Source organism: Oncorhynchus gorbuscha, unplaced genomic scaffold (assembly GCF_021184085.1).
Source record: "Oncorhynchus gorbuscha isolate QuinsamMale2020 ecotype Even-year unplaced genomic scaffold, OgorEven_v1.0 Un_scaffold_26:::fragment_2:::debris, whole genome shotgun sequence".
Classification (NCBI taxonomy): domain Eukaryota; kingdom Metazoa; phylum Chordata; class Actinopteri; order Salmoniformes; family Salmonidae; genus Oncorhynchus; species Oncorhynchus gorbuscha.
Window position 1 is genome coordinate 142,232 of NW_025745119.1, and position 27,152 is coordinate 169,383.

Here is a 27,152-nt window from a genome sequence, read left to right on the forward strand (position 1 = left end):
AAAAGGCCTACGTTTTCTTTTTTTTAAATATATTTTTTAAAACTCTGTTTATTAAGTTTTACACACACACACACATATAGACAAGACAAAGCAATATAAATAATATACTCAACTAGAAAAAAAATACAAATAAAAATACAACTAAAAAAATAGCTTTAAAGATCCCATACTTTAGACAAGTTAAACATACCAGGCAGAAGGCTACAGAGGCTAAAGGGCAATCACCTCAACATTGTTCCTGTAAACAGTCAAGGGATAAGGGTGGATAAATGCAACCACTCACAGAGAGTCATGGCCACAGATCGACTGGACAGGTTTTTTTTTACAATGCTTTAAAATAAAAAAATAAAATGATTATTCATGTAGGCGTGAACAAAGTGTAAAAATAACTGTGAAAAACAAGCTCACACTTTAGTCTCTGCCCGAGCAAGATGAACAAGGCATCTGCGGATCACAATCAATAAGCACATGGACCTTAATGCCCCCCCCCCCCCAGCAAAAACACAGAGAGAGGCTCCTCCAACCCTTAAGTCACAGACTTATTTTAGTATTAATTGGATTGCCATCAGAGGAAGACCGGAATGGAGCCCAAGCCTCATCAAACAGTTTGGGGTTCCCACGTGAATTGAATTTGATTTTTTCTAGTTTCAGAGAGCACAACACATCCCTCACCCAATATTTATAAGATGGGGGAGCTGCCATCTTCCAGTTCTGTAGTATTAGCCGTCTAGCTAAAAGAGTTGTATAAGCAACAGTGTCTGACTGGATTCTTGATAGGGGGGTACCCATGGGCAGTACTCCAAAAAGGGCTGTAAGGGGAGACGGATCTATAACAGTGTCATATATATCAGAGAAACATTTAAATATTAATTCCCAGAAACCTGACAGTTTATGACAGCCCAAAAACATATGCAACAGTGTGGCTGGTTCCACTTTACATCTGACAAAGGTAGGATTAAAATCAAAGAATATTCTTCCAAGTTTGGCCCCCGACCAGTGGATACGGTGAACCACCTTGAATTGAATGAGGCTGTGTCTAGTGCTAAAAGAGGACGAGTGCACCCTGTGCAGCACAGATTCCCAGGAGTCTTCCCCAAGTTCCTCCCCCAAATCCTTTTCCCATCGAGTCTTAAAGGCACCAAAGAAGGGTTCTGTAAGTCATGAATGATTGCATATACATCTGAAATTGCGCCCCTAGGAAGCTTGTTCAGCTCCAAGATGTTCTCTATAGCTGTATTCGCAGGCCTATTGGGAAATCCAGGTGTGTTAGCCCTGACAAAGTTTCTAGTCTGGAGATAGTGGAAAAAGTGGGATTGGGGGAGATTTAACTTTTCCTGCAGCTGAGAAAAAGAGGCAAATGTATCATCAAAGAATAATTGGGCTAGCGAGGAGAGGCCTAGTGAGTGCCAAATGCCAAAAGCCCCATCATTCAAAGATGGAGGAAATAAAATGTTCTGATTGATTGGGCCTGATAGAGAAAAGCCTCATAGGTTAAAGACTAAACGGAACTGATTCCAAATTTTAAGAGACTGCTTTACAATTGGGTTGACACACCTTTTGCCTAGGGACACTGGGAGAGACGCGCACAGCACAGAGGAAAGTGCTGCAGGTTTACACGATTCAGACTCCATCTGGACCCAGAGTGGTCTAGGGCCAGTAGGATCAGTCTGCAGCCAGTACAGAACGGCTCTGAAATTTGCAGCCCAGTAGTATGTCTGAAAATTTGGTAGAGCTAAACCCCCCAATGACCTAGGCTTCTGTAAATGTTTTCTACCAATCCGTGGTACCTTGCCATCCCAAATAAAATGCATGAATGCATGATCCAGTGAAATAAAAAAAAGATTTTGGAATAAAAATGGGTAAACATTGAAATAAATATAAAAATTTGGGCTACACATTCATTTTAATGACATTAATCCTTCCGATAAGAGAAAGGGGTAGCGGATTCCAAAAAGTAAAAGATTGTTTCAATCTGTCTACTAGAGCAACAAAGTTTTCCTGAAACAAATTTGAATATTTCCTTCAGGGCTAATCACTTTTACTCCCAAGTAAGTGAATTGATCCCGGACAATCCTAAACTGAGAACTTGTAAAAGAGCACTTTAAAGCAGCCTTGTTTACCGGAAAAAGCTCACTCTTGCCTAGATTCAGCTTGTACCCTGAGATTGATCCAAACTTTTTAAGAACAGATAGGGCACGTGGAAATGAGGTATCGGGGTTGGAGATAAACAAAAGGAGGTCGTCAGCATATAGCGAGACTTTCTGCTCCCAGCCCGCCCTGATTATGCCTTGAATGGCATCATTAGAGCGTAGTGCAATGGCGAGTGGCTCGATTGCCAAAGCAAACAACAAGGGGGAGAGTGGGCAACCCTGTCTGGATCCGCGGTGCAAGGGAAAATAGTCCGAGGACAAGTTATTAGTCCGTACCGAAGCCATGGGGGAAAAATAAAGAATCTTTATCCACGCAATGAATTTGGGGCCAAAGCCAAATCTATAAAGGGCAGCTGTTAGGTAATCCCACTCAACGCGGTCAAACGCTTTTTCGGCATCAAGTGAGACCACCACCTCCGGATCCTCCGACGCTGGGGAGTACAGTATATTCATAAGGCGCCTAATATTGAAAAATAAATGCCTATTTCTCACAAAGCCAGTCTGGTCAGAGTGTATTACTTGGTGCAGCAATCCTTCCATACGGATGGCTAAAAGCTTAGCTAGGATTTTGTAATCACAGTTTAAAAGCGAGATTGGGCGATAGGATCCACATTCCAGGGGTCTTTGTTTTTCTTTAATAGTAATGAAATTGAAGCCTGATAAAGACTAGGCGGTAGCTTTGAAGTATTAAGGCACTCTGCAAATAGTCGAGACAAGAATGGGCAAAGCAGACCAGAAAACGTCCTGTAAAATTCGGTTGGAAAACCGTCCGGACCCGGTGATTTACCACTTTTCATTGCGGACACTGCTGTTGCAATCTCCTCAAGCATAAAATCTTCTTCTAGATAGTCATGGGAGTCTGTATTAATTGAAGGCATATTCAAGCCATTAAAGAAGGAGTCAATCAGCAAGGGGTCTTGAGGGGATTCAGAGGTGTATAGAGCAGAGTAAAATGGTTTAAATTGATCATTGATCTCTTTATGTATAACTGTGGTGGCACCAGACAGGGTCCTTATTTGTGGGATTAAACATGAGGCCTCAGATTTACGGATCTGATGCGCAAGGAGTTTGCTGGCCTTGTCGCCTTGTTCATAGACTTTGTATCGAGCTCGCAAGAGTAACTGTTCAGCTTGCCTGGTAGAAAGCTCATCAAATTCAGATTGGAGTAGTTGGCGCTCTTTATGCAGATCAGAGGAAGGATCCGTAGCATACTTCTCATCCAGTGTGGCTATGGACTCGCTCAGGTCCCGAAGTCGCTGGGAGCGAACTCTGTTTTGGTTGGCTGTATAAGAAATCATTTGGCCACGTAGGTATGCTTTGAGAGACTCCCATATGGTAGAGCAGGACATACCTGGTGTTGAATTAGATTCTAGGAATAAGGTGATTTCAGAAGAGATGAAATTGACAAACTCCTTATCTGAGAGTAAAATGGGGTTGAGACGCCATTGATAACACATAGGAGGTCACTGGGGAAACTCTAGTTCAAGCACTAATGGTGAATGGTCAGAGATAACAATACTCTCGTAAGTACACTGCCGAAGGTTAGGCAGAAGTTTTTGGTCCAAAAATAAGTAATCAATCCGGGAGTATGTTTGATGAACATGAGAATAAAAGGAATATTGTCTATCTGTAGGATGTAGGAAATGCCAGGCCTCAAACATAGCATATTTCTGAAGAAAGGATTGAATAAGTAGGGCACATTTAGATGGGCCTGTATTTGTTTGTGAGGACTTGTCAAGAACTGGGGACATTTTACAGTTTAAATCCCCCCCTAAAATCAACAAATGAGAATCTAAATTGGGAATAGTAGACAGAAAGGAAGAAATGAAACTTGTGTCATCCAATTGGGAGCATAAACACTAGCCAAAACAAGAGGGGTATAAAACAGTTCACCGGTTACTATGACGTATCGTCCCTTAGGATCAGCAATAACCTCAGAAGCTACAAAGGGAGTAGCTTTATCAACCAGAATAGCAGCACCTCTTGATTTACTATGAAAGTTTGAGTGGAACACTTGACCAACCCAGTCCTTACGCATCCTAAAATGCTCACCAGTCCTCAAGTGAGTCTCTTGTGGAAATGCAATATTTGCATTCAAACCCTTTGTGTGTCAACACCCTCTTACGCTTCACCGGGTTGTTAATCCCTTTGGGAGAAATGTACTTGATCGTATTATTTTGGCCCCTCTGGGCATTCCCGTTATTCAACCCTGTCATTAGAGCATAGAATGGAAAAGCAATGAGCGCCCAAAACCCCCAGAATAACTTATCTCAGAGTAATAATGTACGGTGGTAAATGTTTGGAAAAAGTACAGAAAAAACCTGATAAAAAAAACTAAAAAGGCAGAATGACAACATTAGAACTGAACAATTCAACCTGCCCCCCCACCCCCTCCCCCCATCCCAGACAATACCTCCCCAAACGAGGTACAAGCCTAAGTAGAACATGTTCTCTTCGCACAGTATGTCTGTGAGAGTGCGGTCTTAAACCTAAACCCACAGTACCGCTCTTTAAAGTCGCGTTTTGTTAGTGGATCAAGCAGCAAAAAGAAAGATTTGTATGTATTTTTTCAAATAAAAAAAAGGCGAATCCCTTGTGCAAACGGAATGACAAAAGCACCACTTGTAGATGTATATAATTGTATTAAAATGACTTAAATGTAAATGTAATGTAAATGTTATAACAGGCATTGAGAGGGAAAATAAATAAAATGTATAAAGGCTCTCAGCCAAAAATCTAATTTGAAGTAAGGAAATTGTAGTAAAACAATCAAAAATAATAGTAATTATAATAGAAGTCTAGTTGAAGCTGAGACAGCTTACAACCAATACCAAAAAACTGTGTGCGCAACGTTGAACGTTTGCTGGGCATAAATGACGCTCAAAACTTTTAAAATTAAAGTGAGGCCCCAAAAACCGTGTAGCCTCGGGAGACATTTACTGTTACCTGGGTCAATGCAAACGGTTGCAGCAAACAAATAACCAAAAATATTTTGAGTCACCGAGACAATGTGTAAACAAACTGAATAGGTGAGCGAGATAAGGCACGCACACTAGACGATCAAAACATTAGATCACCTCAAATAAGCCTGAATAGTTTCAACAACTATACAAGACTAGCCTGTTATGTCTAAGCATAATTGTACCACAAGTGGGTTACTTACTATCCACAGTACGCAAGCAACAGTTGCTGAACTGTGAGCATATTCAAGACTTCTTGATGTGACGTTGAATGTGAGCCATAGCCTCATCCGGAGATTCAAATGTGTAGTCTTTACCATCGTGAGATATCCATAAACGGGCCGGGAATTGCAGTCCATACTTCACACTTGGATGGTCCCGAAGTACTCATTTGGCCTGTCCGAAAGCTGCGCGCTGCCTGGAAACAGTGGGGGAGTAGTCCTGGTAGATGGAAAAGCTCTGTCCTTGAAAGCTCAGAGTGGTATTGCGGGCTCGTCGGAGGATCTCCATCTTCTCATGAAAAAAGTGCACTCGAAGAATTATGTCACGGGGCCTCTCCCAATCCCAGGGCTTTGGGGCGCAGCAACCGGTGGGCTCGATCAATCAGGAGCTTTTCATCTAAGGCTAGAACATCCTTCAGCAGCCCCGAAACGAAATCCGTGGCGCGATGCATTTCGGCGGACTCTGGGACCGATACAAGTCTCAGATTATTGCGGCGAGAGAATCCCTCGACTCACGCAGCTCTCCTTCACCCTTTTCAAATCCGCAGCTAGGCGTTTAACTTCAGCCTCCATGGATGTAGTTAAATCGGAGACATTAGTAGCGGAGGCCTCCAGTGCCGCAATCGTTGTAGTGTGTGACGCAGTTGTTGTTTTGAGTATTGTGATTGCTGGCACAGTCTCGTTCCGCAGGATGGTTAAATCTGCTTTTAAAGTATCAGAAACCTCCTGTATTCTGGCCTCAATCGTAGCAACCACCTGTGTTTTCATTTCAACTATCTCAGAGCGTAGTAGTTTGATGGCCTCGAGAATGTTTATTTCAGCGCCTCCAGGCCAAGCCACGCCAGGCCAACCCGGTTAAAGTGTGCGTCCTCGGGCCCTCAGACTCAGGAGAGGACGGTGATGAGAGCGGGTCTTGTAGGCCGGGTTTTCTCAAAGTCATGCTTTTGGCCTTATGTTTGGTCGACATGCTGACATTCGGAAGCAAAGTAGTCTTGTTTTTTACGGAAAGGGATCACCAAATTAATATTTGAAAATAAATACGCTTCTGCTGCAGAATTCACATAAACTTTAAGAATACCACGGGAGCAAACGGAAAACACGTCAGTAGCACATGGCGTCCCCTACCATCCCTCAGGCCTACGTTTTCTGAACATAATCGGAACCCATCTCACAGATCACATTGCATTCACACATCTCCAGAAGTTGCATTGAATGCGCGCGGCGCATAAAATCAGGAAGGTGAATCATTCTAATAAGATTGATAAAACGAAAAATGAAAAACAAGTAATCTGTTTATAAAAATACAAATACATTCTCTGTTCAAATATGTTTCATTGAACACACACACAAATGGTGTATAGGTATTTTGTAGAAAAGACAAGGATGAAATTCTTATCTAAACATAAAAGAGAAGACAGAAACAACAAGACCCAGAGTTCTGGGTCCAAAGTAAATAATACAAAACAAGGACATGTAAACAGAAAGAGGGCAGATGTCACCCCCCCCCCCTCTTACCTCCCCACAGCACTTAATGGTCCAAGTAAGAGAGGAGAGGCTGACACTTTCAGACACTCACAGGAAGATCAGAAGCGTGTCTGGGGTCAATTGAAGTCTCTAGAACTTCAGAGACTATCCTAACAATTCCACACCATACAAGTTAGAGCAAAGGGCAAAGCAGTGGAATAGTGTACCCTGCACAGCATGACATTTATCACACATAGGGGAGGTATCAGGAAATATCCTATGCAGCTTAGGTTTTGGAATAGTGTAATCTGTGTAAGATCTTGAATTGTATGAGACGGTGTCTGGAGTTAATGGAGCAGGTGTGGATATACTCCCAAGCTCCCTTCCCAGTCTGCTACAGAAATGTTAGTGCCTAGCTTTTCTTCCCATTTTGCCTTAATGGCATCTGTAGATGGTGTGCTAACAGATTGAAAAGCATCATATAGACGAGATATTAGTTTGCCTGAGGTGGGACAAATGTTGATGCATCCGTCAAACATGGAAGGTTTAGCATTTCTAAATGTAGGAAGATGTTTTCTAACATAGTCTCTAATCTGTAAGTATCTGAAAAAGTTACTTCTGGGAAGATGATAGATTTCCTTCAACAAATCAGAGGCAAAGGTCCCTTCTATATATATTGTAGATGCCCTGTGGTATTGATCTCTAGTTCTCCCCATCGCTCAAAGGTGTTATCAAGGTTGGAGGGGGAAAAGGAGGGAATCCTGGCAACAGGGAGCAGGAATGATATTAGTGTAGGGTCAAAGTGGACATTAATTTCCTTCCTGAGAATTGATTCTATATCCTGAGAATATACCAAACAAATTAATCAAATCAAGAATAGCTGGAATACTAGACTGGGGTTCTGTTACATAGAGGAGAATGTCATCTGTGTATAGAGAAATCTTATTTAGAGTATCTTCAGTATTATAGCCGTGTATTGCTGCATGAGATCTGATCGCCTGAGCGAGAGGTTCAATAATTAGAGCAAAAAGCAGAGGCAACAGCGCACAACCTTCCCCCTCTATAAAGGTTAAATCAGGGCGACAATGATTGGTTAGTGAGTATTCTCGCACAGGGGTTCCTATATAAAAGCTGGATTCATTTTGTGATCCCATCTCCAATATTACATTTCAGTTGGACTGTGAATAGATAGGACCACTCAATTTGGTCAAAGCCCTTTTCGGCGTCCAGAGATATAACGGCAAGGTCCACGTTGGGTAACCTCTGAGAATACATCATGTTGAAGAGGCGCCTGAGATTGAAAAATGAGTTTCTGTTAGGGATAAAGCCAGTCTGGTCCGAATGGACCAATTTTCCCAATAAAGTGCTAAGCCTATTAGCCAGAGTTTTTGCGCAAATCTTTTGGTCTGTATCAAGGAGAGATATTGGTCTGTATGACCCTACCACTTCCGTATCTTTACCCTTTCTATGAACAACTGTAATGAACGCCTCATCGAAAGTAGGTGGGAGATCTCCATCCGCAATGGCCTGAACCAACATTTTGTGCAGGTAGGGAGAATATTGCTGAATGTTTTATAGGGAATCCATCTGGGCCCGGGGTCTTGCCACTCTTTAGAGATGTAATTGTTTCTCAAATTTCTCCAAGAGATATTACCTTATTCAGGAAGTTGGAATCTTCCTGGTTCAGGGCAGGGAGATTACAGTCCTCCAAAAAGTTTAGCATAATTAAGGGATTAGGATCTGCTTAAGATGTCTTGTAAAACTGACGAAATCTGTCATTGATGTCCTTGTGGGAAGAGAGTAGTTCCCCAGTTACAGATTTAACTTTGTGATCATTCGGTCACTATAAGTTTTTCGAAATTGTCTGGCAAGTAATTTGTGTGGTTTGTTACCAAACTCAAAATATGTTTGCTTGGCATAGAGAAAAGATTAAGCAATTTTAGTTGAGAGAATCTGATTTTATTCAAATTTCAAAGTGTTCATTTAAAAAAAATGTTTCTCCATAGATGGATGGCTAGCATTCTCCCTCTCCAGTAAGTGAATTTGTCCCTCCAGTTCTTCCAGTTTTCCTCTGTTTTGCCTACTCCTGGAAGCCTGAATGGAGATGATACAGCCTCTCAAATAATCCTTCACTGTTTCCCACAATAATGCTGGAGTTAGTCTCTGTGTTGTCATTGGTACAGTGCCATGCAAAAGTATTCATCCCCCTTGGCGTTTTTCCTATTTTGTTGCATTACAACCTGTCATTTAAATTGATTTTTATTTGGATTTCATGTAATGGACATACACAAAATAGTCCAAATTGGTGAAGTGAAAAAAAAATACTTTTGAGGACCAAAGCGCAGCGTTGTACGTGTTCGTCATGTTTATTCGAAACTGAACACTAAAATGTAAAAACAACAAAGTGACGTCCGAAACAGCTCCGTCAGGTACAACACACACTAAACGGAAATCAACTACCCACAAACACCAGGTGGGAACAGGGTACCTAAGTATGGTTCTCAATCAGAGACAACGATAGACAGCTGCCTCTGATTGGGAACCATACCAGGCCAGCCACAGAAATACAAAGACATAGAACAAAAACATAGAATGCCCACCCCAACTCACGCCCTGACCAAACTAAAATAGAGACAAAAGGAACTAAGGTCAGGACGTGACAGTACAGAGGTACAGGAGTGAAGGGCAGCTCTGGCAGCGCCGGAGTGAAGGGCGGCTCTGGCAGGGCCGGAGTGAAGGGCGGCTCTGGCAGGGCCGGAGTGAAGGGCGGCTCTGGCAGATCCTGACTGACAGGCGGCTCTGGCAGCTCCGGACAGGCGGGCGACTCTGGCAGCTCCGGACAGGCGGGCGACTCTGGCAGCGCCGTACAGGGAGGAGACTCTGGCAGCGCCGGACAGGATGGAGACTGGCAGCTCCGGGCTGGAGGGAGACTGGCAGCTCCGGGCTAGTGGGAGAGTCTGGCAGCTCGGGGCTAGAGGGAAACTGGCAGCTCCGGGCTAGAGGGAGACTCTGGCAGCTCCGGGCTAGAGGGAGACTCAGGAGGGAGGAGACGGAAAGACAGCCTGGTCCTTGGAGGAGGCACAGGATAGACCGGGCCGTGGAGGCGCACTGGAGGTCTCGAATTAAGGGCCTGCACAACCCGTCCTGGCTGGATGGTGATTTTACCCCGGCACGTGCAGGGCGCAGGCACAGGACGCACTGGGCTGTGCAGACGCACTGGAGACACAGTGAGCAGGGCTGGCGCAGGATATCCTGGCCCGAGGAGACGCACTGGAGGTTTGGAGAGCAGGGCTTGCACCATCCGTCCTGGCTGGATCCTCACCCTAGCCCGGCAGATGCGGGGAGCTGGGATGTAGCGCACCGGGCTAAGAACGCGTACTGGAGATACAGTACGCTCCACTACATAACATGGTGCCTGACCAGTACAATGCCCGCCATGGTAAGCACGTCTTGGAGGGCTGTAGCACCGAGCTGGCACAGGACGTGCAGGGCTAGGGAGGCGCACAGGAGGCCTGGCACGCACCTCAGGACGAGTATGGAGAGCTGACTCAGGTGACATGATGCGGATATCGTGCCTCATGTACCAACACAGCAACACCCTCATTACTCTCTCCTCCAATCTCCCCATTAACTCATTCACTGTCTCTGCTTCGCTCCCTTCGCTCACCTCCAATTTCGCCCTCACCGGCTCTGGTTCCATCCTTGGCTCCTTTACGATAAGCACGGGGAGTTGGCTCAGGTCTGACTCCTGACTCTGCCACACTCCCCGTGTGCCTCCTCCCAATACATTTTTGGGGCTGCCTCTCGGACTTCCTTGCCAGCCTTGCCAACTCCTCGTAGTGTCTCCGCTCAGCCTTAGCTGCCTCCAGTTCCTCCTGTGGACGGCGATACTCCCCAGCCTGTGCCCAGGGTCCCTTGCCTTCCAGTATCTCCTCCCATGTCCATTTCTCCAGATAGTGCTTCTGCTCCTCACCACGCTGCTTGGTCCTTTGGTGGTGGGTAGTTCTGTAACGGCTGTTGGTGGAAGAATGTGAGGACCAAAGCACAGCGTGGTACGTGTTCGTCATGTTTATTCAAAGCTGAACACTAAAATGCAAAAACAACAAAGAGACAACCGAAACACCTCAGTCAGGTGCAACACACACTATTCAAAAATTAACTACCCACAAACACCAGGTGGGAACAGGCTACCTATAAGTATGGTTATCAATCAGAGACAACGATAGACTGCTGCCTCTGATTGGGAACCATACCGGGACAGACACAGAAATACAAAAACATAGAACAAAAACATAGAATGCCCACACCAACTCACGCCCTGACCAGACATAAAAAAGGAACTAAGATCAGGACGTGACAACAGCGAAGATTGGAGTATCTGTCCATAGGACCACTTGAAGCTGTACTCTCCACAGAGCTGGGCTTTCCAGAATAATGGCCAGAAAAAATCCATTGCTTAAAGAAAAAAATAAGCAAACATGTTTGGTGTTTGCCAAAAGGCATATGTGGGAGACTCCTCAAACATATGGAAGAAGGTACTCTGGTCAGATGAGACTAAAATTGAGCTTTTTGGCCATCAAGGAAAATGCTATTTCAGGCACAAACCCAACACCTTGCATCACCCCGAGAATACCATCCCCACAGTGAAGCATGGTGGTGGCAGCATCATGCTGTGGGGATGTTTTTCCATCGACAGGGGCTGGGAAACTGGTCAGAATTTAAGGAATGATGGATGCCAATAAATACAGGGAAATTCTTGAGGGAAACCTGTTTCAGTCTTCCAGAGATTTAAGACTGGGATGGAGGTTCACCTTCCAGCAGGACAACGACCTTAAGCATTCTGCTAAAGCAACCCTCAAGTGGTTTAAGGGGAAACAGTTAAATGTCTTGGAATGGCCTAGTCAAAGCCCAGACCTCAATCCAATTGAGAATCTGTGGTATGACTGAAAGATTGCTCTACACCAGCGGAACCGATCCAACTTGAAGGAGCTGGAGCAGTTTTGTGCCAAGCTTATAGAGACATATCCCAAGAGACTTGCAGCTGTAATTGCTGCAAAAGGTGGCTCTATAAAGTAATGACTTTTTTTTGGGGGGGGTGAATAGTTATGCACGCTCACGTTCTGTTTTTTGTCCTATTTCTTGTTTGTTTCACAATAAAAAATATGTTGCATCTTCAAAGTGGTAGGCATGTTGTGTAAATCAAATGATACAAACCTCCCCCAAAATCCATTTTAATTCAAGGTTACAAGGCAAAAAATAGGGAATTGCCAAGTCACTGTAAGTGCCATGCTAGGTCGACCAATGAGATAAGCAAGCTATAACATCTCAAGGTTATATTGCGTGAACAATGCTGGTCTAAACATAAACCGATATAGACACCAGTACATTTACACATTACATATTACATGTGTATATACTGCATGTGCGCATGTACACATGCACATACGTGCGCGCACACACACACACACACATATATATACAGACATACGCATACACACACACACACACACACACACACACACACACACACACACACACACACACACACACACACACACACACACACACACACACACACACACACACACACACACACACACACACACACACACACACACACACACACACACACACACACACACACACACACACACACATACATATGTATACACACACATACATTCAGTTGAAGTAGGAAGTTTACATACACTTTAGCCAAATACATTTGAACTCAGTTTTTCACAATTCCTGACATTTAATCCTAGTAAAATATCCCTGTCAGTTAGGATCACCACTTTATTTTAAGAATGTGAAATGTCAGAATAATAGTAGATAGAATGATTTATTTCAGCTTTAATTTCTTTCATCACATTCCCAGTGGGTAAGAAGTTTACATACACTCAATTAGAATTTGATAGCATTGCCTTTAAATAGTTTAAAACTTCATAAGCCTACTTCTGGTGAAACTGGAGGGCACGCAATTCAAATAAAAAATCATAAAAATGATGGATATTAAACATTTAGGTACATACAAGTGTCTTATATTGGTTGAAAGCTTACATTCTTGTTAATCTAACTGCACTGTCCGATTTACAGTACATTACAGCGAAAGCCTGCCCACTTCAAAATATTTTCCCACCTGCATAGGTTGCATAAATTCACAAATAGCGATTAAATATTCACTATTTGAAAACCCTCCTCTGATTTGCCATCCAAAGGGTCCCAGGTATAACATGTAGTGTCATTTTGTTAGATAAAATCCTTCTTTTATATCCCAAAAAGTCAGTTTAGCTGGCGCCATCGATTTGAATAATCCTCTCGTTCAACATGCAAGTCAAAACACATGTCCATTTACTCCTCAGATACCTTAAAATGTAATCAAACTATAATATTTCTTACGGAAAGCAGTATGTTCAATAGGAACAGGTGCGCCTTAGCAGGTGAGTCTTGACTTCATCGCGCGCCCAAACACTAATTTCCAAGACTGTTGTCCTGTACTAAAACTCATATTTCTTATTCGTTTGGGAAGTTACAAGCCTGAAACCTTGAGCTGCTGCTGACACCCCGTGGAAGCCATAGGAATTGCATCCTGGGAGCTAGAATTCAGTATGCCCTTAGTTTCCATTGTAAGAGCATGGTCTCTCAAAATAACTATTCTGGTTGGTTTTTCGTTGGATTTGCGCCTCACATATAACTTCAGACTTCAACTGTATATACACACAAACATTTATACCAAAAACTAAATTAAAATATTCACATAATAATAATAATAAAATGCTAAGATAAAAAAGAATGTATATAGTATAAATAATAATTATATGTACACACACCTACAAATATATACACAAACACCACAGGAGGCTGGGTGGAACCTAATGGGTAGAAAGGGCCTGCGCAATGACAGAAGCAGAATGGCACAAAACTCCAACATGATATCCAGGTGTCTGATGCCACCCCATCTGCCCCGCCCCAACCATCACCACCAGTCCTCTGCCAACAATAAATAAAAGGTATGCTGATAATAATAATAATAGTAATAATAATAATGCAAGATTTAAACAAATAAATACAAATAATAATACAAATAAATCAATAAATAGATAATGCAAGACAGATGATGAAACAAAACAAAAATGGGGGACTAGAAGAATATCCATCTGAAATTGTCATTGATCGAACCTGGCAAGCCACTCGAACAGGCATCCTCTAACCTCCAACGACAGGGCAGTCGTCCAGTCAGAATGAAAGTGAAATGAAAGCTCTGACCGCCCTCCATTGGCTCGGCTAAGTGTCTAATATGTCCGAGAGCAACAATAAAACTACAGTCGGCAGCCCTTGCTGAGACAGTTTAATAAGATTTCATCCGCTATGGCACAGTATGGATTTGAGTCCATGAGCAGACTCTAACACACAATGACAAGGTGCTCTAACCCGTACGGGGGATTGCTGTATATTCCAGAATAAACTTCTCTGCGTCCAAAACTGAGGAGAGCCAAATCTTCTCACTAGAAGGGGGGGGTAATTCTGAGTCTGGCAGGGAAGAGCAAGGCTGGGCGAAGATGGAGTTTGTAGAGTTTGGTCATGACATCTCTGTAGCCGGCGCAATGCTTTGCTACATCGGGCGCATAATCCTCATAGACACAGAAAGGATGTCTTTTATGTAACAGGTTACCCCTCATTCGAGCCTTCAGCAAGATAAGATCCTTGGTCTTGAAACTGTGACAACAGAGGATGGGCGAGGATGTTGGCCCGGTTGGCAAGGGGACAAGAGATGATAACTGGGCGAGGACGTTGGCCCGGCCCTGGCACGGAGACAAGAACGTGATGTGAACGGTCCAGCAGCGGATCCGAAGCCAAAACATCTGATCCCATTGTATCCCTCAATAGCTTGGCGAAGAAGTCGGTGGGGCGAGAGCCAGCCTCCACTCCCTCTGCCTGACCAACAACGTGAAGGTTATGACGTCTGGACAAACCTCTAGGCCGACCACTTTCACAGAAAGCCCCTGCACACTCTCCTGCAAGGATGTGCATAGCTTCTCTAAGTCGTCGATCCTACCAAGATTGAATTCAGAAGCCTTCTCAAGATCCACAATACTCTGGTCCTACGAAGAAACCTTTCAAATGGTGTCCAGTTCAGCAATAGTAGCCTTAAAACATTTAGTTCTCCCAGAGCCCGAATAAGTTCTGAAAGTGTCACGTTATTACCGGTGCCTTCCGCCATGTCGGTCTCGTTGTTTGGTGGGGAAGAGGCCTCCGATGAGGATTTATTGTCCTTTAGTCGCCTATTACCCAGCATGTTCACATAAAATGTACAATATTGTACTAGAAAGAAACGTAAAAAGTAAAGTAGGTTAAGTTAGAATGTTTCACAAACACAGCCGTTCACTCCAACATGCTAGCTCCGACCCCTTCAATCTGTTATTTTGAACAACAACAATAAATAAATGTAAAATGTAACGACATCATAAAGTCGCCAGGATAAAAAGACTTTTTGTTATAGTAGGGAGGGCCTGGGGTTTGAACATATTAAACGGAAAACAAGCAATTGTTACAGGTTACAGATAACTTCTAAATACGATGGGCGTAACATTACATCATGGAGGGGGTTTAACGCACGAGACCTGCATGGCTAAAATAATGTGGGCCTGCATACAATGCAGAGATAAAAATGGAATGTCTACTCACTGTTTTACTCCTCTCAAACTTGATATTTTATAAATCTTTGGTGATTTAAGATTTATTTTCAAGCGGTCTCAGGAGCCAAACCCTTTATCGACAGTATTGAATATTTCGCGATTGCATTGGACATTTAAACTAAATACAAAGTATGCATGCATCAAAGGCACATTAGTCTACTCTTGATCCATGCGAATATGGACAGTGTGCGTCATGGCTGGATAGGCCTTCCACTCTCAATATTCAAGTCATAACCAACTGCGTTACCTCTAAAAACAGTTTTTGTTTGGTCTTAAATTAGAACTTTGGATCATGTTGTAAAGGACAAGTCAAACATATTTCCACCCCTCCCATCTGAGCGCAAGTGTGCTGATATAAGACAGGTAAATTGCCGAACCTGGCGTTAGGGCTGGAAAATGACAGTTTTTAGATGATGAAATAGCAATAACTAATGTGCATTTGACACTAGCGCCGCCTTAACGCCAGCTGAAAACATCTCCCTACATATCTATATGTGGAACTCTATTGAAGTGTGGACTCCACTGAACTACCCTGAGTGTGTTTGTGTGTGTGTGTTTGTGTGTGTGTGTGTTTGTGTGTGTATCGCTCTCCACACAGCTCCCAGCCAAGTCCCTGCCCCATGACCCTCTGCTCTACACCAGCCCCTTATTACCAGCGCTCTCAAACAAACCAGTAAGGAACATTATTACAGTGTTTGAGCCCTGACCTTACTCTCACTGGGGCTGGTAGACCCGAGGCCAGTCTATGACTAAGAGCAGTAAGTAGAACTGACTGAGAGGGAACTTCACCTGTATATTAAAGAACTTCTGTTGACTCTTAGGTGACTGGAGGAACATGGATTCAAGCTTCTTTTCTTGGATGCTTTCATTTGCACAGATAATCAATGGGTGTTACTTTCCAAACCCCAAGGTAAAGAAGCATATAGAAGATATGCTTGGTCTCTGAGCTCTACAGCCCAAACCAAGAAATCTGTGAGAGAAAACTCCAGCTCTCCATCCAGTGAGCACAGTGTTTTCAGGACTCTGTACAAATCAGTACTAGTGTTAATACAAACACATTCTCCCTGGTCTCAACAGACAGTCAGGCTGCCAGCAGACAGTAGAGGTGAGAGGAGAGCAGGAGCAAGCAGACAGGAGCAAGGCATATGATTGGCACTAGAATGCAGGTGAAAGAAGGAGAGAGGGAGAGAGAGAGAGAGAGAGAGAGAGCACGAGAGAGGGAAAAAAGGAAAGAGATAGATACAACTGCAGGATCTGTCAATGAGGGGGAAGAAAGGTGTGTGTGTGTGTGTGTGTGTGTGTGTGTGTGTGTGTGTGTGTGTGTGTGTGTGTGTGTGTGTGTGTGTGTGTGTGTGTGTGTGTGTGTGTGTGTGTGTGTGTGTGTGTGTGTGTGTGTGTGTGTGTGTGCGTGCGTGCGTGCGTGCGCGTGCGTGTGCGTGTGTGTGTGTGAGAAAGGCTATGTAGGTGTCAGCAACTTACGCACGCAGAACACAGAAATGTTCCATACGCACAGAAAGCGTATTTCTCTAAAAGTTGGTGCACAAATGTGTTTACATCCCTGTTAGTGAGTATTTATCCTTTTCCAAGATAATCCATCCACCTGACAGTTGTGGCATATCAAGAAGCTGATTAAACTGCATATGAGCATTACACAGGTGCATCTTTTGATGGGGACAATGAAATGCCACTCTAGAATGTGCAGTTTTGTCAAACAACACAATGCCACAGATGTTTTAAGTTTTGAGGGAGTGTGCAATTGGTATACTGACTGCAGGAATGTTCACCAGAGCTGTTGCCAGAGAATTGAATGTTCATGTCTCTACCAACGTTGTTTTAAAGTATTTGGCAGCACGTCCAACTGGCCTCACAACCTCACACCATGTGTAACCACGCCAGCCCAGGGCCTCCACACCTGGCTTCTTCACCTGCGGGATCATCTGAGACCAGCCACCCGGACAGCTGATGAAACTGAGGAGTATATCTGTCTGTAATATAGCCCTTTTGTGGGGATAAACATATTCGAATTTGCTGGGCCTGGCTCCCCAGTAGGTGGGTCTGGCTCCCAAGTGTGTGGGCCTATGCCCTCCCAGCCCATGGCTGCTCCCCTGTCATGTGAAATCCATAGATTAGGGCCTAATGAATGAAATTAAATGTACCGATTTCCTTATATGAACTGTAACTCAGTAAAATAGTTGAAATTGTTGCATGTTGCAATTATATTTTTGCTCAGTATAGTAATGGTTTCACCCTTCCCTCCCCCTTGCTTCCCTTCCCCATGACCCTGGCCTGCACACACATCCATCTGCAGTCCAGCACAGCGGTCCGCATGCAGGGACTGTTTGTACAATGTTTCACCCATTTCATAAAGTAACCTCACACATCCAACGCTGATCCTCCCTAAAATCCAACATGCCTGCTCAACACCATGTGCATCATTAGCCATGGACTAGATTGTACATGCAAAGCAGGTTATGTGTTCCATACCATCACAGGTACCATACTCTCTACCATACCCAGTCCACTCTACATCTTCCAGGTCAGCCTCACACTGGTAGCACACAGACTGACGTTGTGGCCAGGTGGGTTTATTCTATTGTAGTGTACTGTACCTCCAGGAGAGGTGTCTCTTGCTCCACTTGTTCTGGGGCGTCAGGGCTCGTCTCCTGCGGCCCACCACCGCCTCGGTCTCAGACAGGTCCGGGAGGGAACACCTCGGGGTCTTCATCAGGCCCAGGGTGGCTTGGTCTGAGCAGGGGAACAGATACGCAGATGTACACGTTCATATTGAGTAGTAAACTAGTGAGCATGTCGACCCATTATTCAATTAAAGCTGTATTGTTTTAGCAGAGCATAACAAGACAAAGACAGTGTGTGCATACGTGCCACACACACACGCACGCACGCACGCACGCACGCACGCACGCACACGCACACGCACACACACGCACCTAGCACTCCGCTCTCCTCCAGTCCTCCAAACTTCTGCATAGCTTTGATGGCTTTGGTCAGGGCCTCCTTGGTCTGGAGCTGTCCAGTCACTGGGTCAGGGGGTGGGAGATACCCAAACTTACTCAGCCAGTCCTGGAGGAGACAAAACAGGAAGTGTTAAGGACCATTCCAGCCATTCCAAACCCCTGTGAATGTGTCAGTGTTATGAATGTGTAGCGGTGTGTGTTTAAACATCTACAGTATATATTTGATGTGTGTTTGAGCAAATGCATGAGAATATTTGAGGTTATACAATGGGTATGTCTAATTCTAGATGGTGTCTAGCCACCAGCTAAATCTATGACGTTAAAATGCCTATTTACTCTGTTCCATCTGACTGCGCAATACAGTGTCTCATCAGCCCAGCCAGGCAATTTATAAACTTAATCTCCACTGTAAAAAGCTTCTAGACATTATCTCAGATTTATTTTAGACTTACATTTAGTTTTCAACAGCAGAGATTTGTATGAACCTTGCTGTCTGTCTCTCTGACATTTGCAACATTGTTTAAATATTGAAATTCAATCTCCAGCTGTACCATAGTAATGAACGTGCCAGGATTTGGGACAAGACAGTCTGGTAGCTTTTCTCAGCTAGTCGAAATCACGAATCAGCATCCGTTTTGTGGATATATACAAAGAAATCCCATTAGAAAAACACAAAATGGAGACAGTTTGCTGTCATTCCAGATTCAATTTGAAGTGATTGCTGTCTAAGTTAGTTGGTTAGCGTCTCTGAACAGTGTCCTGGCGGGAGAGCAAATTTCCTATGCCAGGCGAAATCGTGCATCATTAGCTCATTGTTATAGATGTATTCTGTTATTCTAGCTGCACTGTTTGATGTGACATTGTTAGCCGAAGTTGTCTAGCTAGCAAGCGAGGGATAAGAACATTGGGAAAGGGAAGGGAAAGGGGAAGCCTAGTCAGCTGCACTAATCTGAGAGTTAATCATGTCTGGCTAAAATGAAAGTTAAGTACTGACATCCTCTCTAACCACTCAAGCATTTTCTCCTCCATCTCTGAGCATGCAGTCAGAGTTGGTTAGTTTTAAATGGGCTTTTGATCAGCGTTGAGTGATGAACCACTTGCTTCGATAGCCAGGACCCCCCCTTCTATTGACAACACTCCACAAATTACCCAAATTGCTTTGTGCTTACACCGCAATCCTACCGATGATATGTGCCTCCCCATCCATGGTATTAGCAGAGTTCAGGGCTGCAAACTGGGAAAAGTTTCTGGTGCAACGTTTAAGGACTCTTAACTTTTACATGGAAGCACATTAAGTTACGTTTTCTATTCAAAAGGTACAAATCGTTCTACCTCATAAAATACATTTAAAAATAATTTGATTTAACTTAAACCACTTCATAACTCCAGCTAACGAACAAAACTAGAAAGTTAGTCACCATGACTACACTAATCAGTGTGTGTGTGTGCGTGTGTGTCTCTGTGCGCAAGCATGTGTTTGACATCTCAAGTCTTGGAGTGTGAAAGCAAAAAGTGACATTCTGAAAGTGTTGATTCTGTGAGCAATGTGTTTGCACAACAGCAGTGCTGTCAAACTAAACCAGGGCACTCTGACTTCCTGCTTGCTTAACTCAGCAGCCAGCTCACTATATCACCACAATACCACATGTGGACACTCAAACACAGCCACTGGCCCAGAGCCTCATTCTATTGCCTGACCTATGGAAGCCAATCTAACACATCTGATAGCTGCAAAGGCTACTGGAGAAAGAAGGAAAATGGAAAAAGTTGGCATCTATAGCAGCTGAATAAGAAGAATGACGACATCAGCATTTCACTCGTCTGCTGACTGGAGAGTGGAGAGAAATGTTTTGTGAGTCGAGGGGTTTTGGGCGGTACTGGGCCATTCTGCTGAGCTTATAGGTTCTGTGTTGCCCAAAAGTCCAACTGCCACCACACAACTCCAGTTTTTAATGTATTAGATTCAGTAGAGCAAGTGTTTGGTAAACTATTTATTGTTTTCATACTGTACACATTCCCTAAGCTGACTCTGAGACACACCTAATACCCATAGAGAGAGAGAGAGAATACAGAGGGCAGTGCTCGGTACTGAAAGGACAGCCCCTATGGAGGACAACAAGTAATATCCTCTCCTCTCCTCTCTTCTCCTCTTTCTATCACTAAATTCCAGTCTCATGTTGACTGTGGTGTGCTACACTCCCTGCTGACACTGTTTGTGTGTTGACCAAGCATCCAGCTGTGTCTCTCTGTGGAGAGAGGGCTCACTCAGTCTCTCTGTGTGTGTGTCTGTGTGTGCATGTGTGTGTGTGTGTGTGTGCGTGCGTGCGTGTGTACATGAGTTTATGTTTATGTGTGTGTGACGGTTTCTCTCTCTCCCTCTGTCTTTCTGTCTGTGTCTGTGTGCGTGTGTGCGTGTGTGCGTGTGTGCGTGTGTGCGTGTGCGCGTGTGTGTGTGTGTGTGAGTGAGTGAGTGAGTGAGTGAGTGAGTGAGTGTGAGAGTGAGTGAGTGAGTGAGACTGCTCTCCTCCTCTGGCAGGCTGGGAAATCGATGCATGACAAGTTAGAATACACAGCTCCTCCATGGCATTGACCAGGCACAGTTATCAACTACAGTGCGGGCTCCTTCAGCACTGGGAGATGAGATTCCTATCACCCGCAACAACACAACACAACACAGCCACACCAGGACACCCACACTGCCACAGTCCTTTCATCTACTTACCCAACTCTAAACCAGCCTCTGATTAAAAGGCTAGGACAAAAACCAGCATACACCGTCGAGAATCAGAGGTATACCCCACTGGGCTGATGGAGAAAGGGAATACCAATATAATCATATGGGATTTGACTCAATCACAGCGCAGATGATTTCACCCTACATAATCAGTCCACTACTCTAGCAATGAGAAAACCAGCTTCCAACAAAAAAGCTACGCAGACAGGCACGTTGTCCTCTCCTTGAGTTACTTACAGTAAGAGACCTGAACTATAAGTGTGTGTATGTGTGTGTTTGTTTGTTTGTGTGTGTGGGTGTGTGTCTGTGTGCACAAAAGCTCAGGAATGGGATGGGTATGTCCTCACTAACAAGCAAAAAACCAATTTGTTTAGGCTACACATCAAGGGAGAAAGAGAGAGAGAAAGAGAGAAAGAGAGAGAAAGAGAAACAGAGAACCTCATAAGACATCACAGTAAAATGGATGTATTGCAAAAGGAAATAGCAAAATGGCATTATACTGGGAAAAATGAGTTCATCTGTGGACATCGGAGAGCTGGAGTTAAGATCAGACTGAATTGTGGATTGGCCGCTGTGGGTGAAAAGCCAGCACTTGAGGAAAGAGGAAATTAGGAATATATGTATCATTATTTAATAACATGCATCATACATGTGAGCGAAAGTAGCTGTATGTAGCAGTAGAAGTATTGTTGTCTGTTAGATTGTTCCAATCAGGGTAGGGATGGCAGGGTTGGGGGAAAATACAAGGGGAATTATAAATGATGCAAACAGTTTATATTGATAGAACCCACAATCTATCTGCAAGATTAAATCTGCTCTACCCCCCAATGAAAAAAAAAACCCAGAGAGTCTAGGGGCAATAACAGTCTGGATCACCTCCAACATGTCGTCCTCCAACAAATTGAAAACCTACAGCAAGGTTGATGTTTGTTTAGCTGTAAGGCAAAACAAAAAGCTGAGTGTGTGTGTGCCTTGCCTTTGTCCTTGTGAGTACAGTATTTTATTCAGACCTTGCTGCGGCATGCTGCTGTGTGGAATCTCACTTGACCTTTGGGGTCTTTAATGACAAAACAAAACAGACACATCAATCCTCCTGAATCTGTCCTACCTGCAGCATTTGTCTTCCACTATCTTTCCATTACATTTTCTCTCTGTCTCTCTTCCCCCCCCCTCTCTCTCTTTGCCTACCTGCTGCCTCTGTCTTCTACTATCTTACAATTTCCCTTACATCCTTTTTCCCCTTCTCTCACTGTCACCCCCCCTCTCTCCTTTCCTCCTTCTCTCTCTTCCCTCTCTCTTCTCTGTCTGACAGTTTAACCTGGCATGATGTCTGGCTCTGTGCCACTCACTGGATACAGTGAAAGGTTAATAGGCAGATTGGATAGGGAGGAGAGACACAGGGGGCTTCATCCATAGGCCTATTGCATGTAAAGTTAAAGAGCACCCCTGAGGGTTGACAGGCGATAGGTACAGGGAGGAGGGGCGAACGAAACCAAACTCTGCTACAGTCTCAGAGTAATAATCAAAGTTTTGGTTTCAGAAACACTTCTGAAAGATACAATAAAATGTTGTTGTTTTTTTTCAGGTCTGTCTGGCCAAAAATAATAATAATTGAAGAACGCAGAGAGAGAGAGAGGAGAGAGAGAGAGAGAGAGAGAGAGAGAGAGAGAGAGAGAGAGAGAGAGAGAGAGAGAGAGAGAGAGAGAGAGAGAGAGAGAGAGAGAGAGAGAGAGAGAGAGAGAGAGAGAGAGAGAGAGAGAGAGAGAGAGAGAGAGAGAGAGAGAGAGAGAGAGAGAGAGAGAGAGAGAGAGAGAGAGACGCTGCCCAGTATTCCGTCTCAGCATCTCATCCCATCCAGAGCAAAGTGTGGGAGCAAAGCAGATCGGTGATGAGCTCCTTTTTTCCCTGCTGTCTGTTGCCGCCGGCAAGACTGTCAGTCCGGCTATAGGCACCTGCACTTATCTCAGAAACAGTCAGTCTTTCCTGAGCAGCCCCCGCTTCTCCTTCCTGACCCATTACGCCTCCTCCTTCCCCTGGCTCCCCACTTTACCTGCAGACCTGCCTAGCAGCCACGACAGGAACAGTGGGGAGGAGAGAAGGAAGGGCAGATGAGGAAGGACATACCGTGTCTTCGGAAAGTATTCAGACCCCTTGATTCAATTAATTGGACATGATTTGGAAAGGCACACGCCTGTCTATATAAGGTCCCACAGTTGGCAGCGCATGTCAGAGCAAAATCAGAGAAAAAGTCAAGGGGTCCGAATACTTCCCGAAAGCTCTGTATTCTCAGCCCTCTGGGGAAACCTGTCCATGTCTTTCATGTCCCTGGAATGAGTTGATGCTATAATGTAACTGTACAGGGCACGCCTATCATCTATTTGTTGGTCTTCTACCAACCCCTAGGGCAATATGTTTTTGTTTTTACGTACTATTTGTACAGGGCATTGGCAGTCTATGATCTTTTTTCTATGATTTGGGATTTCTGTGTTTGGCCTGGTATGGTTCTCAATCAGAGGCAGCTGTCAACCCTTGTCCCTGATTGAGATCCATACTTAGGTAGCCTGTTTTCACCCATTATTTTCTGTTGAGGTGTTTGTATTCTGCACCAGACAGAACTGTTTCGTTCGTTCACTTTGTTGTTTTGTATTTCAGTGTTCAATTTCATTCATTAAATATTAACATCATGAACACATACCTCCTCACCTTCTTCAACCGACAACGACCGTTACATTTGGAGTGAGAGTGAAAAACCAATTAGATTTAGACATGCAATGGGTGGGACAGTTATTACATATTTTGGGGTAAAAACCTCAACATTCTCGAAGGCCCTGAGACGTCAGTACTGAGAGCGAGCACAATAGCAGCAGTAGTTTTCCCACGGTAACTTTTGTTATGTGCGGTTGTGGCTGCGGCAGCAGCCGGTGTTATCGAGGACTCAGAGGATATTGCTAATTTGTTGTCATCGACTTTTGAAGGTGAACTTTCAACAATAAATGACGTTTCAAATTATCATCTGGTAAGTGAAACTGTTCTTTATTGCAGCTAGCTTGCCGTTAGCTCTCTTTAAAAATGCGTGCTAAAGTTAAAAACATTGTTGCATTTAAACTTAAGATCACCAGTTACTTTATGTCAGGGGTTGGGACTGAAATTATTTTCCAATTGTTTTGTTCTGAACAAAACCATAATTTCTTTCATTCTATTCCATTCTTCTGACCAGCAAAAAAGTAACGATTTCTATAGTTCCTTTTGAATCCTTCACCAATCAGTGCAGATAGAGCACCTTGATATATGGAGCGGGCAAGTTAGTTGTTGTTTACCAAACAATTTGATTAGCTCGTTTTAAGGATTAAACTTTCAAATAGCTCTTTGTTGACTGTTGCTGTGTGTTATCGTTCTCCATCAGCACCGGCCTGTACCCTACCTGCCCTAAGCTCTCTCCTGGCCCCTTACACCAAGTCTGAATTTGTCCTGCTAGGTGACCTAAACTGAGACATACTTAAACCAACTGACTAAGCCCTTAATGCAATGGTACTCCATAAAACACCCAGAAAAGGCTACTCTCCTCGACGTTATCCTCACAAATAATCCTGATAGGTATCAGTCTGGTGTTTTCTGTAATGACCTCAGTGATCACTGTTTTAACGGCCTGTGTTTGTAATGGCTGCTCAGTGAAATGACAACTTTAATGAGCCTTCCTTCATGACCTGGCCTCTGTAAAATGGTATAGAATCAGCTTGATCCCCTCTGTCGAAGACGCTTGGACCTTCTTTTTCGATATCTTAGTGGTATTGTTAACTGTTACGGATACAGGTATCCTGAGTGTGTATCCTGTGTGTGTATTTCCTTCTCCCCTTAATAACTGTAGTCAGAACACAAAGGTCCATTTTACCATCACCGCGGTCTGGTTTGAACGACCTATGAACTGACGTCTAAACACCTCGGTTCTGCTGTTGAAATCCAGGTGATCTCTCCTTCTCCCCTCACAGGTGGCAATCATCATTCCCCAATCAGTCATCACTCTGAAGACGCACCTCCCTCCTGTTTCCATTACCCAATCACATCCCTTTCCCTTGGTTTAAAAACCCATTCAGTTTTTTTCCCCAAAGTTTCTTTAAAACTCTCCGACTCTCGCAGTCACTCTCTCTCTCGCTCTCTCTCTCTTTGTATGCAGAGCTCTCTCTTTTGTTTTTGCTTTCTATATGTCACTTTGTCCGTTATCCTGTGAGTATTGTTTTGTTATGTTGTTTGACTTTTTGTTTGATGGTGGGAAAGGGGGTACCAAGACAAGTTGCCCATGGGCATATGTAACGGATGTGAAACGGCTAGCTTAGTTAGCGGTGCGCGCTAAATAGCGTTTCAATCGGTTACGTCACTTGCTCTGAGACCTTGAAGTAGTAGTTCCCCTTGCTCTGCAAGAGCCGTGGCTTTTGTGGAGCGATGGCTAACGATGCTTCGAGGGTGACTGTTGTTGATGTGTGCAGAAGGTCCCTGGTTCACGCCCGGGTATGGGCGAGATGACGGTTTAAAATTATACTATTACATTGATGCTGTTGACCCGGATTACTGGTTGCTGCGGAAAAAGGAGGAAGGTCAAAAGGGGGGTGAGTGTAACGGATGTGAAACGGCTAGCTTAGTTAGCGGTGCGCGCTAAATAGCGTTTCAATCGGTTACGTCACTTGCTCTGAGACCTTGAAGTAGTAGTTCTCCTTGCTCTGCAAGGGCCGCGGCCTTTGTGGAGCGATGGGTAACGATGCTTCGTGGGTGACTGTTGTTGATGTGTGCAGAAGGTCCCTGGTTCGCGCCCGGGTATGGGCGAGGGGACGGTTCAAAATTATACTGTTACACATACACTACCCGTAGGTAAACTGTCAAAATACATTAGTTAGAACTGGGCAGACCACCCACTGTATTTTTGGTTAGTTAGCTAGCTGTTGTTGAAGCAGGTAGACTAGCTTATCGGTGTTTATTATTATTTCTTTACTTGGGTCCAGCTCAGCCCCTTTTCCCACGCCCCTTTACCGTGTGTTTAAAAATAAACCCTGAGTGTTTGAAGGTAGATTTAAGTTGTCTGTGGTTTTTGTTCTCACTGTTACTTTTTCACTGTTATAATTTGCATGAGTTATGTTACGGGTCTTGTTGCTATCCCCCCCTAGACTGCAGAGAAAAAGGGATTCGTAACATTAACAAACACGCCCCCATAAGCGAAAATGAGAATTAAAAACCGGTTCAGACCCTGGCTCGACCGTGATCTGGCAGAGCTACTCCACCTCAAGAATTGCATTTGGCGAAAGGCTCAGCACACGCATACTCATGCTGACTGGCTCTCGTTTAGGAAAATGAGAAAAAAGTACACTCAGGCTATCCGGAAGGACAAAGTTAGTTACTTTAAGAAGCAGTTTTCTCTGTGGGTCTAAATCCAAGAAGTTCTGGAAAATGGTTAAAGACCTGGAGAATAAGCCCTCCCTCCTTAAAGTTGATGTGGTTGTTACTGACAAGAAGCACATAGCTGAGCTCTTTAATCACCACTTCATTAAGTCAGGATTCCTATTTGACTCAGCTATGCCTCCTTGCCCGTCCTTACCCATGCTAGATTATGGAGACATCATTTACTGTATAGATCGACAGGTAAGGGTGCTCTCGAGCGGCTAAATGTACTTTACCATTCGGCCATCAGATTTGCCACCAATGCTCCTTATTGGACACATCAATGCACTTGATACTCCTCTGTAAACTGATCATCTCTGTTAACCCGTCACAAGACCCACTGGTTGATGCTTATTTATAAAACCCTCTTAGGCATCACACCCCCCTATCTGAGAGATCTACTGCAGCCCTCATCCTCCACATACAACACCCGTTCTGCCAGTCACATTCTGTTAAAATGTCTCCAAAGCACACATATCCCTGGGTCGCTCGTCTTTTCAGTTCGCTGCAGCTAGCAACTGGAAAATG

At 44.1% G+C, this 27,152-nt stretch overlaps 1 protein-coding gene across 1 annotated transcript in view; it reads right to left on the reverse strand.

The window, feature by feature from the left end:
- LOC124017491 (matrix metalloproteinase-17-like) overlaps positions 1-27,152 on the reverse strand; it is a 64,978-nt gene that overhangs the window by 26,261 nt on the left and 11,565 nt on the right. The window contains 2 exon segments of the mRNA XM_046332703.1: positions 18,101-18,236; positions 18,440-18,572. Of these exon segments, the coding sequence (XP_046188659.1) occupies positions 18,101-18,236; positions 18,440-18,572 (269 nt within the window).